The sequence below is a fragment of the Cricetulus griseus genome, chromosome 8 (genome assembly GCF_003668045.3).
Source record: "Cricetulus griseus strain 17A/GY chromosome 8, alternate assembly CriGri-PICRH-1.0, whole genome shotgun sequence".
Taxonomy (NCBI): domain Eukaryota; kingdom Metazoa; phylum Chordata; class Mammalia; order Rodentia; family Cricetidae; genus Cricetulus; species Cricetulus griseus.
In genome coordinates this window covers 64,759,070-64,773,947 of record NC_048601.1, presented here as the reverse complement: position 1 = coordinate 64,773,947, position 14,878 = coordinate 64,759,070, and the positions used below count along the sequence as shown (strand labels likewise).

At 42.6% G+C, this 14,878-nt stretch overlaps 1 protein-coding gene and 1 pseudogene across 1 annotated transcript in view; both read left to right on the top strand.

Moving 5' to 3' along the window:
* The window catches only part of Dnah6 (dynein axonemal heavy chain 6), a 192,975-nt gene that overhangs the window by 166,388 nt on the left and 11,709 nt on the right, over positions 1-14,878 (top strand). The window contains exons 65-71 of the mRNA XM_027429458.2: positions 1,055-1,215; positions 2,789-2,877; positions 3,928-4,074; positions 6,307-6,445; positions 8,550-8,669; positions 9,583-9,704; positions 13,366-13,495. Of these exons, the coding sequence (XP_027285259.1) occupies positions 1,055-1,215; positions 2,789-2,877; positions 3,928-4,074; positions 6,307-6,445; positions 8,550-8,669; positions 9,583-9,704; positions 13,366-13,495 (908 nt within the window). The remainder of the gene's footprint in view (positions 1-1,054; positions 1,216-2,788; positions 2,878-3,927; positions 4,075-6,306; positions 6,446-8,549; positions 8,670-9,582; positions 9,705-13,365; positions 13,496-14,878) is intronic.
* Positions 8,046-8,376, top strand: LOC107979071 (annotated as a pseudogene).

Below are 14,878 nucleotides of genomic sequence, written 5' to 3'. Positions count from 1 at the left end.
TATCCTCATACATTTTTAAGAAAGTGTGTGTGTGTGTGTGTGTGTGTGTGTGTGTGTGTGTGTGTGTGTGTGTGTGTGTGTGTGTGTGTGTCCTATTGGTTCTGTTTTTCTGAAGAACCCTAACAGTGGGTGGGGGTGTGAAAATATTTCAGGAAAAGAGCAGTCACTCACTAGCCATTCAACATTGTGACTACACTGGAAGACACTGAACTAAGTGCTTTACAATGGATAAAGGGAATGGATAAATATTACTGAAGCAAAACAAGGTGGCATCATATATTTTAACACATGTCAAGATTTCCTATAACCTATTAGAAAGAGTCATTTAGACATTGTGGTCTGGTCAAAGCTAAATAAATAGATGACTAAAAGAGAATAGAAAAATCAGAAATAAACCCACCTAATTTGGGAAACCATTTATGATGAAAACAGCCCTTTAAAGCAATGAAGAAAAATAATCATGTTTATATGTAGTCCTAAGTCAGTGACATGGCCACATACATAATATGACCTTTGAACAGTGCCTCATCTTGTGCATCTAAATCAATCCTGACAGCTGGTAGATAGAAACATGGTAGGCAAAGAAATAGAGGATAATATAGGAAATATCATCTGAAGTATGGAAATATTTCTCAAATGAAATATGAAAAAGAGATCATTTAACAGGTTTCATCATGCACACCTATAATACTAAATATTCAGGAGGTAGAGGAAGAGAATTTCACATCCATGACCAACCTGAACTACACAAAACTCACTGAGCAAAGACATCTGCAGCCAAGCTTAATGACCTAAGTTTAGTACCTGGGTCCCACACGGTGGAAGGAGAGATCCAACTCCTGTAATTGTCCTGTGACTTCCATATGCACACCATGGAACCTAAGTACCCGTGTGTGTGTGTGTGTGTGTGTGTGTGTGTGTGTGTGTGTGTGTGTGTGTGTGTGTGTGTGACACAGGCCTACAGAAAATATAAATAAATGTAGTTTTAAAAATTAATTAAAATATCTGTATTGTTTAAAACAGCATGAAAATCTTCCACTGTTGTTCCATTCAGAGTACAATCCATTTCCCTGGGACAGGGGCAAGGCCCCATTGCCGAGAAGATGATCAAGGATGCAATGAAAAATGGAAACTGGGTATTTCTGCAGAACTGCCATCTTGCTGTTTCTTGGATGTTGGCAATGGAAGAGCTGATCAAAACCTTCACAGATCCAAGTAAGTTGTGCACATTGCTTCTGAGTAACGGCACCATCCTCACATGGCCTTTCTTGTCCAGACAGCCTAATGGCAATTCCCCATTATGGACCTCATGCTTTCTCTTATTGAGAAGACAGATTTGAGCAATAGGGAAAGTGGGTAAAGTTCCACAATCAGGACTCAAAAGCAGGCCTTTGAACTCCCAGTAAGGGGGTAGCACACTGAATCATTTGTTCCATGTCGTGTTCTGTGGGAAGCCACCTGAACTCAAAATGCATCTTATGGGTGTGATAAATAGGAAATAGAAAAACAGTCTTGGGTCAAGAAAAGACATTAAATCTTACCCTATACAATAAAAAGCACAGAGCCTCTGCATTGTGGCATAGTCCTTGAATCCCTGTACTGGAGAAGTAAAGGCAGCAAGACCAGGAGTGCAAAGTCATCTTTGGCTACAAGGAAAGTCCAAGACCAGCCTGGGCTACAAGATATCCTGTCTAAAATAAAACAAAATAGAAATAAAGAGAAGTATAGGACCAGGTGTTGTGATGCACATCTTTAATCCCAGTACTCTGGAGTCAGGGGCAATTGGATCTCTGTGAGTTCGAGGCCAGCCTGATCTATGTCATCTCAAAACAAAGAACAAAAAAAAAAAAAAATCAGAGCCAGGATGCCATAGGGAGAGGAGCAAATGGCCTCAGGTATCCAGGATCCTTTCTCTGGGGCCTTACCAACTATAGAAAGCTTTCAGAGTGTGTAAGAGCTATGTGACTTTTGTCTCATTTACTCACTACTACCTTTTGAAGAAACAAGCTGCCTCTTTACAGGGTACCCAGCTGCCTTGGTCATTAAGCCACCTTCCCCGAAAGGCCCCTCACCCCCAATGCCACACCTATGCATTTAAATGAGAAATGATGACAGGTGGAATGATCTCACACCCAGTGAGAAATGACAAGGTCTTAACTACAGGTCAGAGTCTGGCATCACAAAACTAGCTCCCGGCAGTAGGGCTCCTTCAGCTCCTTGCCAGCTCTTCAAGAAGCCTTAGAAAACTGACAGGAGGTGGGCATGAAGTCCCATCCCCAGCAGAGAAGCTATATTGATAGCTGCTGGGAGAGGGAGAACCAATTTTTGCTGAGTGTGGCCCCTGGTAAGGTGACCGTGCTTCACTGGAAGGCCACACATCTAAAAATATTTAGGCAGCACAAATTGGACTTGATAGATGTTAAAAAAAAAAAAAAGTCTCAAAGTTGTGTGAAAGGGATATGGGAGAAGTTCAGGGAGAAGATGAAATGATCAAAATTCTCAAAGAACCAATAAAATCTATATATTAAATAAACAAAGGTAAGGCTTTATTACTATGTCTAATTTCTTTATCGAAGCTTACCAGCTTGTAGACTGCAAGTCCCCCAGACAGGAAGTCTCAAGACAGACCACTGCTTTCATCCTCATACAGTTTATGATATCCTGAAATGTATAAACTGACTGTCTCACAGCATTGTTTTTCCTCCCTCAAATAACTGTTTCTCACAGAAAAGGACTCCTACAAGCTCCACATTTTTCTTCCTGTTGTTTTGTCTTTGTTTTTAAACAGATCAGACAATCAAGGATACTTTCCGGCTTTTTCTAAGCTCCATGCCTAGTCCAACATTTCCTGTGACAGTCCTTCAGAACTCCGTCAAGGTAATGAATGCATGTATACAACTAGAATGTGAGAGAACTGGTCTCTGAGCATCAGCCCAGGGCTCCAGGGGTCACAGAGCTTGCAGAGACCCACCTAAAAGATTATGAAAGCAAACAGAGAAGTGATTTCCAAGACAGTTCTCATGTTTGCATGTCCTGGTCTACTGGCCATTCAACTCTTCCGATTCTCCCCTCTGCAAGAAAATGCTATATGCATAGAGTAATAAGAATGGGACCCCTCCCAGAGCTAAGGGGCTGTTTCTGCATTTGACAGACAGGAAGGCCTTCAGTTTCCAATGTGAGGGAAATATTTGCCTATAAGAAATAAGAGACACCTCTTGCCTCCCTTCCCTCATGCCATGGGACATAATGAAACAAAGTAAACAGGATAGTTCTATATTGAGATGACAACAAGATCCAATGGAGATTTGTTAGATTTTCTGTCTTATGTTTAATGGGAGGAGGACACCAAATGGAAATACCTGGGGTTCTTGTGATGGTAGTTCAGCCATGGTAAGTCTGAGGACCCTGCTAGGCTCTGTTCTCCATGGACTGTGGTTAAACAAGACGAAAAGTAGTGGTACTGGGGAGAGATGGCTCAGTGAGTAATAGAACTTACTGTGCAAGCATAAGGACCTGAGTTCAAATCCCTAGCACTCATATAAAAAGTCAGGCATAACATAAATGCCTATAACCCCAGTGCTGTGAAGGAAGAGTTTAGAAAATTACTGGACTTTGCCAGTCTCAAGCCTATCTCTAGGGTCAGTGAAAGACTCTGTCTCAAAAAATTAAGATAGAAAATGATAGAGTAGAACACCTGACACCCTCCTCTAGCCCCTGAGCACACATGGGTGCATACACACACACACACACACACACACACACACACACACACACACACACACACACACACACCACAAAGTAAGCTTGACCATTCCAAAACTGGGCATCAGTATCTGTATCCTGGTGGCTCCAGTATATGCATGCTACCCAAAAATAATGCAACCCTATAAAACCATCCTTCCTGCCATGTATGTTCTCTAAATTCAGGTGACCAATGAGCCTCCAAAGGGCTTACGTGCAAATATCAGGAGAGCCTTTACTGAAATGACACCTTCGTTTTTTGAAGAAAATATACTTGGAAGAAAATGGAGACAACTAATATTTGGTATTTGTTTCTTCCATGCAATTATTCAGGTATACTCTATTCTGCTTTTTTATAAAGATTTGCTTATTTTTATTTATTTGTGTGTGTGAGAGAGAGAGAGAGGGAGGGAGAGAGAGAGGGGGAGAGAGAGAGAGAGAGAGAGTGAGAGAGAGAGTGAGTGCATGGGTGAGTTGGTATATAGCACATATGTGTTGGTGCTTGGGCCAACCAAAAGAGGGTGTGGGGCCCTCTGGTTCTGAAGTTAGAGTCATGAGCCACCTGACATGGGTGCTGGAACCCAATCTTGGGTCCTCTTGAGGGGCAGCAAGTGCTCTTAAACCACTGGGCATCTCTCTCTAAACTCAGATTCTGCTTTTTAAGACAATAAAGAAGTGTTCTATGTTAGAAATGTACAAATAGCTACAATGTAAGTGAAAACTTGAAAATAGCATTTTAAAACTCCAAGGGCCCATTCTGTGTTGGAACCAATGTTTATTTAGCTCAACCACCGATCCCTATACCTTCCTTGCCTCAGCATCTCACAGCCCCAGCTCTTGCCTCTATCGCCCAGGTGAATGCATGAGATCCAGTTCAACAGCTCAACTCTGTCTTGCTCCAAATCTACTACCCCTCCAGAATCCAGTCGCAAAATTGGTGGTCCCTACAATAAAAACTCCAAGAATATTTTTATTTTTATTTTGCTGGTCTTCAAGGTCACCTTACTTTTTGTTGGTTGTTTTAAAGCAACAGTCTTTACTTTTGCACAGTCTTACTGCACAGCCCAGGCATCCCTTGACTTTGCAGCCCTCCTGTCTTAGCCTCCCAGACTCTGAGACAGCAGGTGCATGTCACCACACTCAGTTTGATTCATGTGTTTTTCCTTGCACTCTTACTCCCCAACCTCTGATTAGAACCCTAAACCCTCTGAAAGATAACTTTCAAAGCAGCACCACTTTCTTTCCATCTGTTAAAGATGCATTACTTGGTCTGTTATACCTCCTGTGATCCCGTGCTTGAATTCTGACTCTTTACTTACCTCTAGGTGTTATTGGTTAGACCAGCTTCCTGGTTTTCAACTGTATGTTTTCTACAGAGAAAAAGTCAGTAGTGGAAGAGGTATGGGTAAAGATACAAGATACGGAATAAGTAAACAAAATGATCTAAAGGAATCAGAAACTCTATAGGTGGAAATGTAAAACATTCAGTAGAAGTTTGATCTACAGGAGAGAATATGGAACCAACTTCTGAGCCAACCATCAGTTTAAAATCAAGAAATTAGGGAGAATAGTAGAATATTAGAGGGGCAGGGGATCTCACTGTATGGGAAGAGATGACAGAAAGATTATGATTGTGTATACCGTTTTAGTTGTCTGCAGTTATTGATGACACTGTGGAAAAGTCATCAAGTAACCAGCATGGTGTGGCATGACTACAAGGCATAGAAAAATTCCTTAAAACAGTAGGAGATGGTGATGTGATTGTTAGTTCTAACTGCAACTTGACACCACCTAGAATCAATGAAGGGTTGTCAAGATGACATTGGTGTGAAGCAGTGTCTGTGGGAGATTGTCTTGATTATTGGTGTGGGAAGACCCAGGCCATTGCAGGTGGCACCATTCACAGTGGGCTTGTGTAAGGGTAAAGGAAGCAAGCTGAGCATTCTCTCTGCTCTTGTCTGTGTGTGTGAAGAGGCCAGTTTCTTTGAGTTCCTGCTAGCATGACTTCCCCATAGTAATCAACTGTAACCTGGCGCTGAAGGTAAAAAATAAACCCTTCTCCCTTTTGTTGTTTTTGTCAGGCTATTTCTATCACAGTGATGGAAATAAAACTAGGACAAGGATTCTCTCTCTCCTTTCTTCCCCTTCCATCTCCCTTTCTTTCTCATAATTATAGTGTATTTTTATGCCAATCTCTAGGTGGGGTGGGGTTTTTTCCTAGTTTGAAATGTTTTATTTTATCCTGCGGAACAAATGTTGGGTTTTTGTTGTTTGTTGTTTTTGTTTTGTTTTGTTTTGTTTTTGTTTTTGTTTTTGATAGAGCTGTCAAATCTCCCATAACAGATATTTTTTAGAAACATGGGGAACATTGAATGAAGATGTTTTTGGCCTGTTTGGTAAAAGCCTGCCTGAAACTGAACCAAATGTTTTTAACTGCTTGCAATATAGGGATGCCCACCATTAATAAAAACTTCTATTTTTCAATACTGAAAATTAACCTCACCGTCATTATACAAAATTAACCTCATCAGCTGTATCTCAGAATGTTTTCTTCTTCCATTCTAGGAGAGAAAGAAGTTTGGCCCCCTTGGCTGGAATATCTGCTATGAATTTAATGACAGCGATAGAGAATGTGCCTTGTTGAATCTCAACCTTTACTGTCAAGAAGGAAAGATCCCCTGGGATGCACTAATTTACATTACTGGTCAGTGTGTGCACAGGGCCTGGGCATCTGGCTGTGGAGCAGAGCTATTGACTTAACCCCTGCCTGGCCCCTGTGAAGAATGTGTCCTCCCCCAGTCTTTAATGTTGGCAATGACAACTGATGTCCCCTTTGTGAACTTACAACAGTGATAAACATGTCATGAGAATATTTACACATAGAACACTGGGGAGACATTGCTCTCCAGTAGCAATAATACCAGACATCGTGTGTGTGTGTGTGTGTGTGTGTGTGTGTGTGTGTGTGTGTGTGTGTGTGTGTTATGTATGTACATACCCATGTGTGTGATTGTACATGTGTGTACATGTAAAATCTAGAAGTAAATATTCAGTATGTTGATCAACCAATTTTTTTATTACTTGAAAATTTCATATACATATCCAATGTATCTTAATCAGATCCACATCCCTTCTTCCCTCCCATGCCTTCCAGGGGAAGGTAGAGCCATTTCTCTTTGGGGCTGTGACCACTGGTAGGTTTTCACCTTACTCTTTGAGGCAGGGTCTCTCACTGAAGCTCACTGTTTGGCTAAGCTGACTGACCAATGAACTCCAGGGACCCACCTGTGTCTGCCCTCACCCCCAGTACTGGGAGCAGAGACACAAGGCCAGGCTCTTATGCAGATGCTGGGGATCCAGATTCAGCTTCTCATGCTTGTACAGCAGGCACTCTACTGACAGCCATCTCCTAAGCCCCAGCCACTACTTTAAATATTTAAGATGAGTCAGTATGTTAAAGTCTTACATCTACCCTGGGAACACTGCAGTGATAAATAGCAAATTGTGCCAATGGATCTAGAATTTTCCCAAGGTACTACATTAACATTAAAAATCATTCCATGTGGTCCATTCCTGCTCGTGTTTTTGGAGCGACACTGAAGCATGCTGGGTGATGCATCTCTGGAGAAAAAGACAGTGCGACCATAAATTTCAATTCCCCCTGATTTAATCTCTGATAGACAAGCTCTTTCTTTCATTTTGGATCCATCTTTCCTTCCTGGCTTGATAATTTATGAGGTGTATACAGATTGACTATCTTTCTACAAATGTGATGTCCGTTTTCTTAATGAACTCAAGCAAAAGCAATGTTTCATGGAAAGTGAGTACATTTTAGAATCTGACAGTCACTGGGGGGTCAACACTCAAGAACTTCTGAAAGAAAGGAAAAGAAAGAAATCCTTCAGTAGAACCCAATAGCTTTAATTTCTGTTATTTGAAAAAATAAAATTGTGGGACTGAAGAGATGGTTCAGTGGTTAAGGGCACTCATTGCACTTAGAGAGGACCCAGGTTCAGTTCCCAGCACTGACACAGGAGCTCACAAAGGCCTTTAACTCCAGTTCCAAGAGATCTGATGCCCTCTTCTGGCCTCAGTGGGCTCCTGCATGCATGTAGTGCATCTAAACTCCGACAGGTTCACATACATACACATAATTTTTTAAAAAAATAAAGTAAACTAATTAGAAGAGCATACATGGTAGATTTTTTCTGCTTTTTAAAAAATGGGTTTGTTAGAGAGACATAGCAACTGCTATCTTGGCGCCTGTGGAGGCCTGCTGGGAACAGGACTTCTAACAGATAAATATGTCTGATAGGCTGTGCTGCAAGGCCAGTTTTACTGACGATAAGCAGGGTCTCTGGAACCAGAGAGCACACAGCTCTTCTTAAAATTGAAGGTGTTTATGCCGGAGATGAAACTGAATTCTGCTTGGGCAAGAGACGTGCTTATGTGTATAAAGCCAAAAACAACACAGTGACTCCTGGTGGCAAACCAAATAAAACTAGAGTGACCTGTGGTAAAGTAACCCAGGCCCATAGAAACAGTGGCATGGTTCATGCCAAATTCCAAAGCAACCTTCCTGCAAAGGCCACTGGTCACTGAATCTGTGTGATGTTATGCCCTTCCCAGATTTAAACTAATGAAAAGTAAATAAGTAGAAGTGGATTCGTTAAAAAAAAAGGGGGGGCAAAGCAATTACTTTCAATACCAACTAATTGTCCATATGAATAAACCTATTAGAATTTGGGTCTGTTTATTAATGGGAAAAATAAATAGTAATGTATTTTAAAACGCAAGCTCCCTTGCAGGTGAAATCACCTATGGCGGGAGAGTGACCGACACCTGGGATCAGAGATGCCTTCGGACTGTCTTGAAAAGATTTTTCTCTCCTGAAACACTGGAAGCTAATTACAAATACTCTGAATCAGGTAAGTGACTTTTATGCAGAAAGTCCCTTCCCCAGAAGCTTCAGACAGCATCCTTCAGTTTTACAAGGTGGGGAGGTATCCCATCCCCACATTTGACACTGTCAAAGCTGGTTTGGTGTCAAGAACACAATATTGTATATTATCTAGCAACCTCGTTGAATTTGTTTCATATTAAATTTGATTGTATTATATCTAAATGCATTTTTTCAGAGATATGGATTGATGTACTTTAATATAATTAGAGAACACTTCCATGGCCAAATATTGATTAATGAAGATGTATGAATTGGAGGTAACTCACTTGGAGTCAGACAGTAAATAGATCAATGGCCTTGGGTGTCAGTTCCTTGGAAAGAGAAATCTGATTACTACCGTGCAAGCTCACAAAGGCTCATACGGTTAAGTTGCTAGACACTGCTTCAAGTCAACTGTATGTCTTGTCATCGTTAGGGAAAAGACAGTGATGCTAGATTTCAACATTTGCAAATGTAGCCTTTGATTTGATGACTCTATTTATCAAATCAATGCAAAGACAGTTTCTAACATGAGCATAAATTTGAATCCCCTAATGAGACTCACTTTCAAGAGTGGCCAGAACCCTTCTGAACTCCATACTCCGAAAAGACCATGATGCTAATCTGATGCTCAAGGCCCCAAGAAAAATTAGTGTAACAAGGGATGAATGGTTAAGAGCACAGCCTGTTCTTGGAGAGGACATGCATTCTGTCCCCAGCACCCATCACCTATAACTCCAGCACTCTCTCTCTCTGGTCCCCACAGGCACATGCACTCATATGTACCTACCCATGGGAAGACACAAACATACAGATAATTTTTTAATTAAAATAAGGACCAGGCAAGCCAGTGCTGATCCAATTCATACACATCTGTCCTCTCTGCTTTTTATTGACAGGCATCTATTTTTCCCCCTTGGCTGACAGCCTCCAAGAGTTTAAGGACTACATTGAAGGTCTGCCTTTGATAGATGACCCAGAAATTTTTGGAATGCATGAAAATGCCAACCTAGCTTTCCAGGTATGTCATCTTTCTGCTTAAAATACATATTTATAGTGTATATATAAACTCAAGGTATTACTCCTGCCCTCACAGCTCTGTGAGTTACAATGCCTTCAGGGGAAAAATAAGAGACTGGCTAACCTTTCTTTCAGCAATGGTTTCAACTCATTCTGGTGCCTTTGGAGTCTTTAATGAGACTCACTTCCCACAGTGGCCAGAATCCTTCTGGCTCCATACTCTGAAAAGATGAAAATGCTAATCTCTAATGCTCACGGCCTCAAGAAAAATTAATGTAACTAAACATGGTCTTCACCGAATCCTAAGACGCACGTGTGTGTGTGTGTGTGTGTGTGTGTGTGTGTGTGTGTGTGTGTGTGTGTATCTGTCTGGCTGTCTGTGTATATGTATGTGTATTCCCTTTTCCTGCCCTTCTCCCACCTTACTGAACACCTTTGGCTCCTGTTACATGAAAGTTATGGATATACATGGTTATATCAGAACAGTACAGTTCTAAATGCCCAACGTGTCTCTTCTCAGCCCCTTGGTTCAGATCCTGTGAGCAAATATCCAATGAAGATAATTAACCTTGCTCTCTCAAAGTAATCAAGGTACCAGACCACAGCACTGGCTCCAAAGCAAGTGATTCTAATCTGGGTCATGACCCCTTTGAGAGTCGAATGACCCTTTCACAGGGGTCACCTAAGACCATTGGAAAACATGGATATTTACATTATGATTCATAACAGTAGCAAAATTACAGCTATGAACTAGCAACAAAAATAATTTTATGGTAGGTGGTCACCACATGAGGCCCTCACATGGCCCAGCTTCATCATGCCATCTCAGGTACCTGTAACGAGCAGACGTCTGTCTCTGAGGACTCCAGACATCTCTAATGGTCAAGGATTAGATTCTCATTGAAGAGGCCAAGGGGGGAAGATCATCTTTCTTTTCAACTTGAGTTTTGCCTGTATTCGTGTTAGAAGGTGAATTCTCCAGGCGGTGGGTGGTGCACACCTTTAATCCCAGCATTCAGGAGGCAGAGGCAGATGGGTCTCTGAGTTCTAGGCCAGCTTGGTCTACAAAGTGAGTTCCAGGACAGCCAGGGCTACACAGAGAAACCCTGTCTCGAAAAACCAAAAGAAATAAGGTGACATCTACCTCGGTATCGAGGAATCTAACAACACTGGAATCTCCAGAAAGCACCCCCAGAGGTCAGTGTTCTGACGCCTGATTTCATGTTTGCCAACAATGGTACTGCTTCACTCAGCAGGGCATTAACGTGCTGTGTCATGGTTTCCCTTGCTCTGCTTTCAAGAAAATACACTTATGGCTAAACCTTCTATTTACTTCACTCTGACCTCTGACCTCTGACCGCTTGTCCTAAATGACAGAGGGAGGACAGCAGACAGGGGGCGAGGACAAAGGAAAGAAAGCTTGGGAGGGCTTGGTGTTATGTTAAACTCGGGAAGGCAGTGGCAGGAAAGTGACTCAAGGATGTAGGGCGGTCAGAGCAAAATACAGATTCTTTGTGTCTTTTTTATTATTGTTGTTCTTTGAGATTATGATAGAATAATGTCATTTCCTTCTTCCTTTTCCTCTCTTTAAGCCTTCTTTTTTTTTAAAGATTTATTTATTTATTATGTATACAGTGTTCTGCCTGCATGTACACCTGCATGCAGGGCACCACATCTCATTACGGACAGTTGTTGAGCCACCATGTGGTTGCTGGGAATTGAACTCAGGACCTCTGGAAGAGCAGCCAGTGCTCTTAACCACTGAGCCATCTCTCCAGCCCCTCTTTAAGCCTTCTTATGCACCATCCCCTTTATCTCTTTCAAATCAGTGGCCCTTTTTCTTTAATTGTTCTTGTTGGTAGTGGGGTATGTGTGTGTGTGTGTGTGTGTGTGTGTGTGTGTGTGTGTGTGTCTGTGTCTGTGTCTGTGTCTGTGTCTGTGTCTGTGTTCCTAAATACATAAATGCAATCTGCTCAGTCTGTATAATGCTGTATAATGTCACAGGCATGTGTTTTCAAGGCTGAGCATTTGGTAGAAGTGTGCTCTTCCCTGGGGAAGACAATTGGAGATTGTTTGTTTGTTTTTAGACAGAGTCTCTCTACACAACCCTGGCTTTACTAGAATTCACTATGCAGACCAGGCAGGCCTCAAATTCACAGAGATTCTCTTGCCTCTGCCTCCCGAGTGCTGAGATTACAGGCACGTGCCACCACCCACAGCAAGATTACTGGGTTTTGCCAACATTTCTCTTCTCCAAATCACCGTGGAAGAGAGCTTCCTTTCTCCAGACACTAGAAAGCCTTCTTTTGTGAGAGAACTGTTACATGCTGCTTTTAGAAAGGAAGGGGAAGATTTGAAAATGATCTTCTATCTGTTTGCAAGTTGCCTTTACCTAGAGAAAATCTTTGTATCAAAGTGGACCGTTATGAAATAGCAACTTTAGACATAGAACAAAGGCTTACCAGCCTCCAATCCACACCGCAAGTTATATTTAAATAAATACTTAGTAGAAACTAGTAAAGGACAGAACAGGGCAGGAAGGAGCAGATCTGAGGTTCCGAGTGTGTATCAGCAGCCCCCTCTGCTGTCTGAGTCCAGCTTTGTCACCCCAGTGCACTGCCAAACTGTCCCTTTCTGAAACTGAGCCTGAACAGGAGGAACAGGAGGGAGAATGAGTTGTTCTGAGAATGGACTTATTGTTTCTCCGAAGAAAAGCTGACAACAACCAGCTGGATGCTAAGGCTGCCACTCCATGTGTCGGATTCTGCCGGACAAGGAGTGCTGTTGGTTGTTGAGTCATGCCTGACAAGCTCTCCTTAGAGCCACTCACTGCTGCAAGGATGGTCTGCTCTTGAAGGACCATGTGGACAGAAGTGGAAGAGGCAGGCTTGTGTCCACACGGCTGCTGGGTCTGTCACCCTACTGGAAAGGTCTTTCTATCCTGTGGGGAAGAAAGACATAAAGACACAGTTGAGCCAAGCCAGCTAAAGTGGAAACTTGCTGAGCTTCCAGTCCAAGCTCAAGGGTGTCCAGATCTCCATGGGAGACCATGTGTCATTCTGTCACAGAGCCAGGAGAGAAGGAGCTGAAATGCTTTGCTAAGCTTGGAAAGTCCAAGCTAGAGATGCAGACCAAGGCCACTGATTGTGTCTGTGCTGGGCAAAATCAATGAGGTGATTACTGATGATGAAGCAGCTTTCCCCGTCCTTTCTAATCAATGGACGTAAGATCTTGGTCAGGGAAGATGAATAGGTCTAGAGATCTGATGACTAGCATCGTATGTGTAATCAATGGCACTACACACTCACATTTTGACTGAGAGCAAGCTGGTGAGATAGCTCAGTGGCTCAAGACAGCTGCCAGTAAGTCTAATGGCAGGAGCTCCATCCCGAACACCCACAAGGTGGAAGGAGAGACCGACTCCTGCAGGTTGCCCTCTGACCCCCATTTACACATCATGGCATATGCACACACAATTTTCTTAATGTAAAAAAAGAATTTACAACTTGGTTAAGAGAGTAGCCCTCATATTGTATTCTAACAGCAATTGAATTAGTACCTTTGTCTTTGAAAACTTGCTTTATTCCTATATGTGAACAATGCACAGGACAAACGTCATCTTGACTCCATCTTCCCTGTTCTGTCTCTTCCCACCACTACAGTACAAAGAGACCAACACCCTAATCACCACCATCCTTGAGGTCCAGCCAAGGTCCTCCTCGGGTGGCGAGGGGAAAAGCAATGATGAAATTGTCCAGGAGCTTGTGCATTCAATTCGTAGCAGAGTTCCAGGTAATAAATGCTTGCTGGCATCTACCCATAACAAGAGCTTTAGGAATAAACTCGAAGAACTGAATGGTAAGCAGATGTGGAGGCTTAATTTGTCTCATAGATTTTCTTCCCCTGGAGAGCTCGCCTCATACAGAGTTCTCCATTTATGGCTAGAAATATATTGCACACCAACAGCCCACCTGCAAGGACCATGAGGGGCCACTTGGCTTACAGCCCACACAACTTCAGCCAGCCTTTGCTCTGAGCTCTGGTTCTAAGGTCTCTGGTCCTGTGGCGTCCAAGACAGTAGCTGCTGGCAACTTGTTAACCTTGAATTTTGACATTGAGTTCTTTGTTCACTAAGTGTTTTAAGTGCTTATGTCTTGGACAGCACAGATGGGGCCGTTTCCATCATCATTTAAAGTATTATTAGAATCCTGTTCTAGAATCCACCTCAGTATTTTCTTCATTCCGGAGAAATGGCTACGTTACTTTAACCTGATTTGCTGGTGATTTATGGAATCTTCCTGAATGACCCCAAGAGAGCTATTCTTCTCCTACTTCCCTGAGACTGACAGTATTTTTACATCCCTAGATCAATTGTTCATGGCTGGAAGTGATATTGTAACAACAGAAAGAAAACTGAGGTAGAGAAAAAGAACCCATGACAGAGTCCTGACAATACTCTAAAGGCCTCCAGGTGAAAAGGAGCCATGTGACCCCAAGAATGATTCTGTCATTCCCCCAACACACAAGGGACAGTTCTGTTAACGCTGAAGAAAACTGTCAGTTAAACTGGGGAGCAGTTTCTTCTAAATAAATACAATGTGGAGGAAAGTGGAAACGATGCAAAGATGAGGGACAGCAGAGACAGTGGACTTTCCCCAAATCCCATTGAGGCCGAGGAGATTTTCTCTCCATGCTTCGTAAAGCTCACATGTACACTGTGAAATGGAAAGCAGACTTCTCTGCGCTTCATGGAGCTTATGCTTTTCCTGTGAAATGAGAAGCAGGCCATCTGCCAAGATGGAAAACAGGAGGTCCCATCAGCTCCACCAAAGAACTTGGGGTCTTGAAATGCTCCCCCGAGGGAATAGTAAGACTCGTGTAGCCATGGCTCTGTGGTCCAGAGAGATCAGGCTGACCCACACCCTGCTGAGTGATGTTCCTCCAGCAGCCAAACTGTGAATGCTTAGGAAGGAATCCAGTGTGTGTATGGTCTATCTTGGGAACCCCTTACGTGCTCACACTAGCCACAGACATTCAAGGAAAACAACAGTCCTTTCCTTCGTCCTAGCCCATGTGGCTCATCTGGACCTCCATTTTGTAGGACTGGGGTAGGAAGTACATATCATTCTCCCTCCAGTTTGACGCCAGTCTTTTAGTGATGCTCAGTAACTTGGG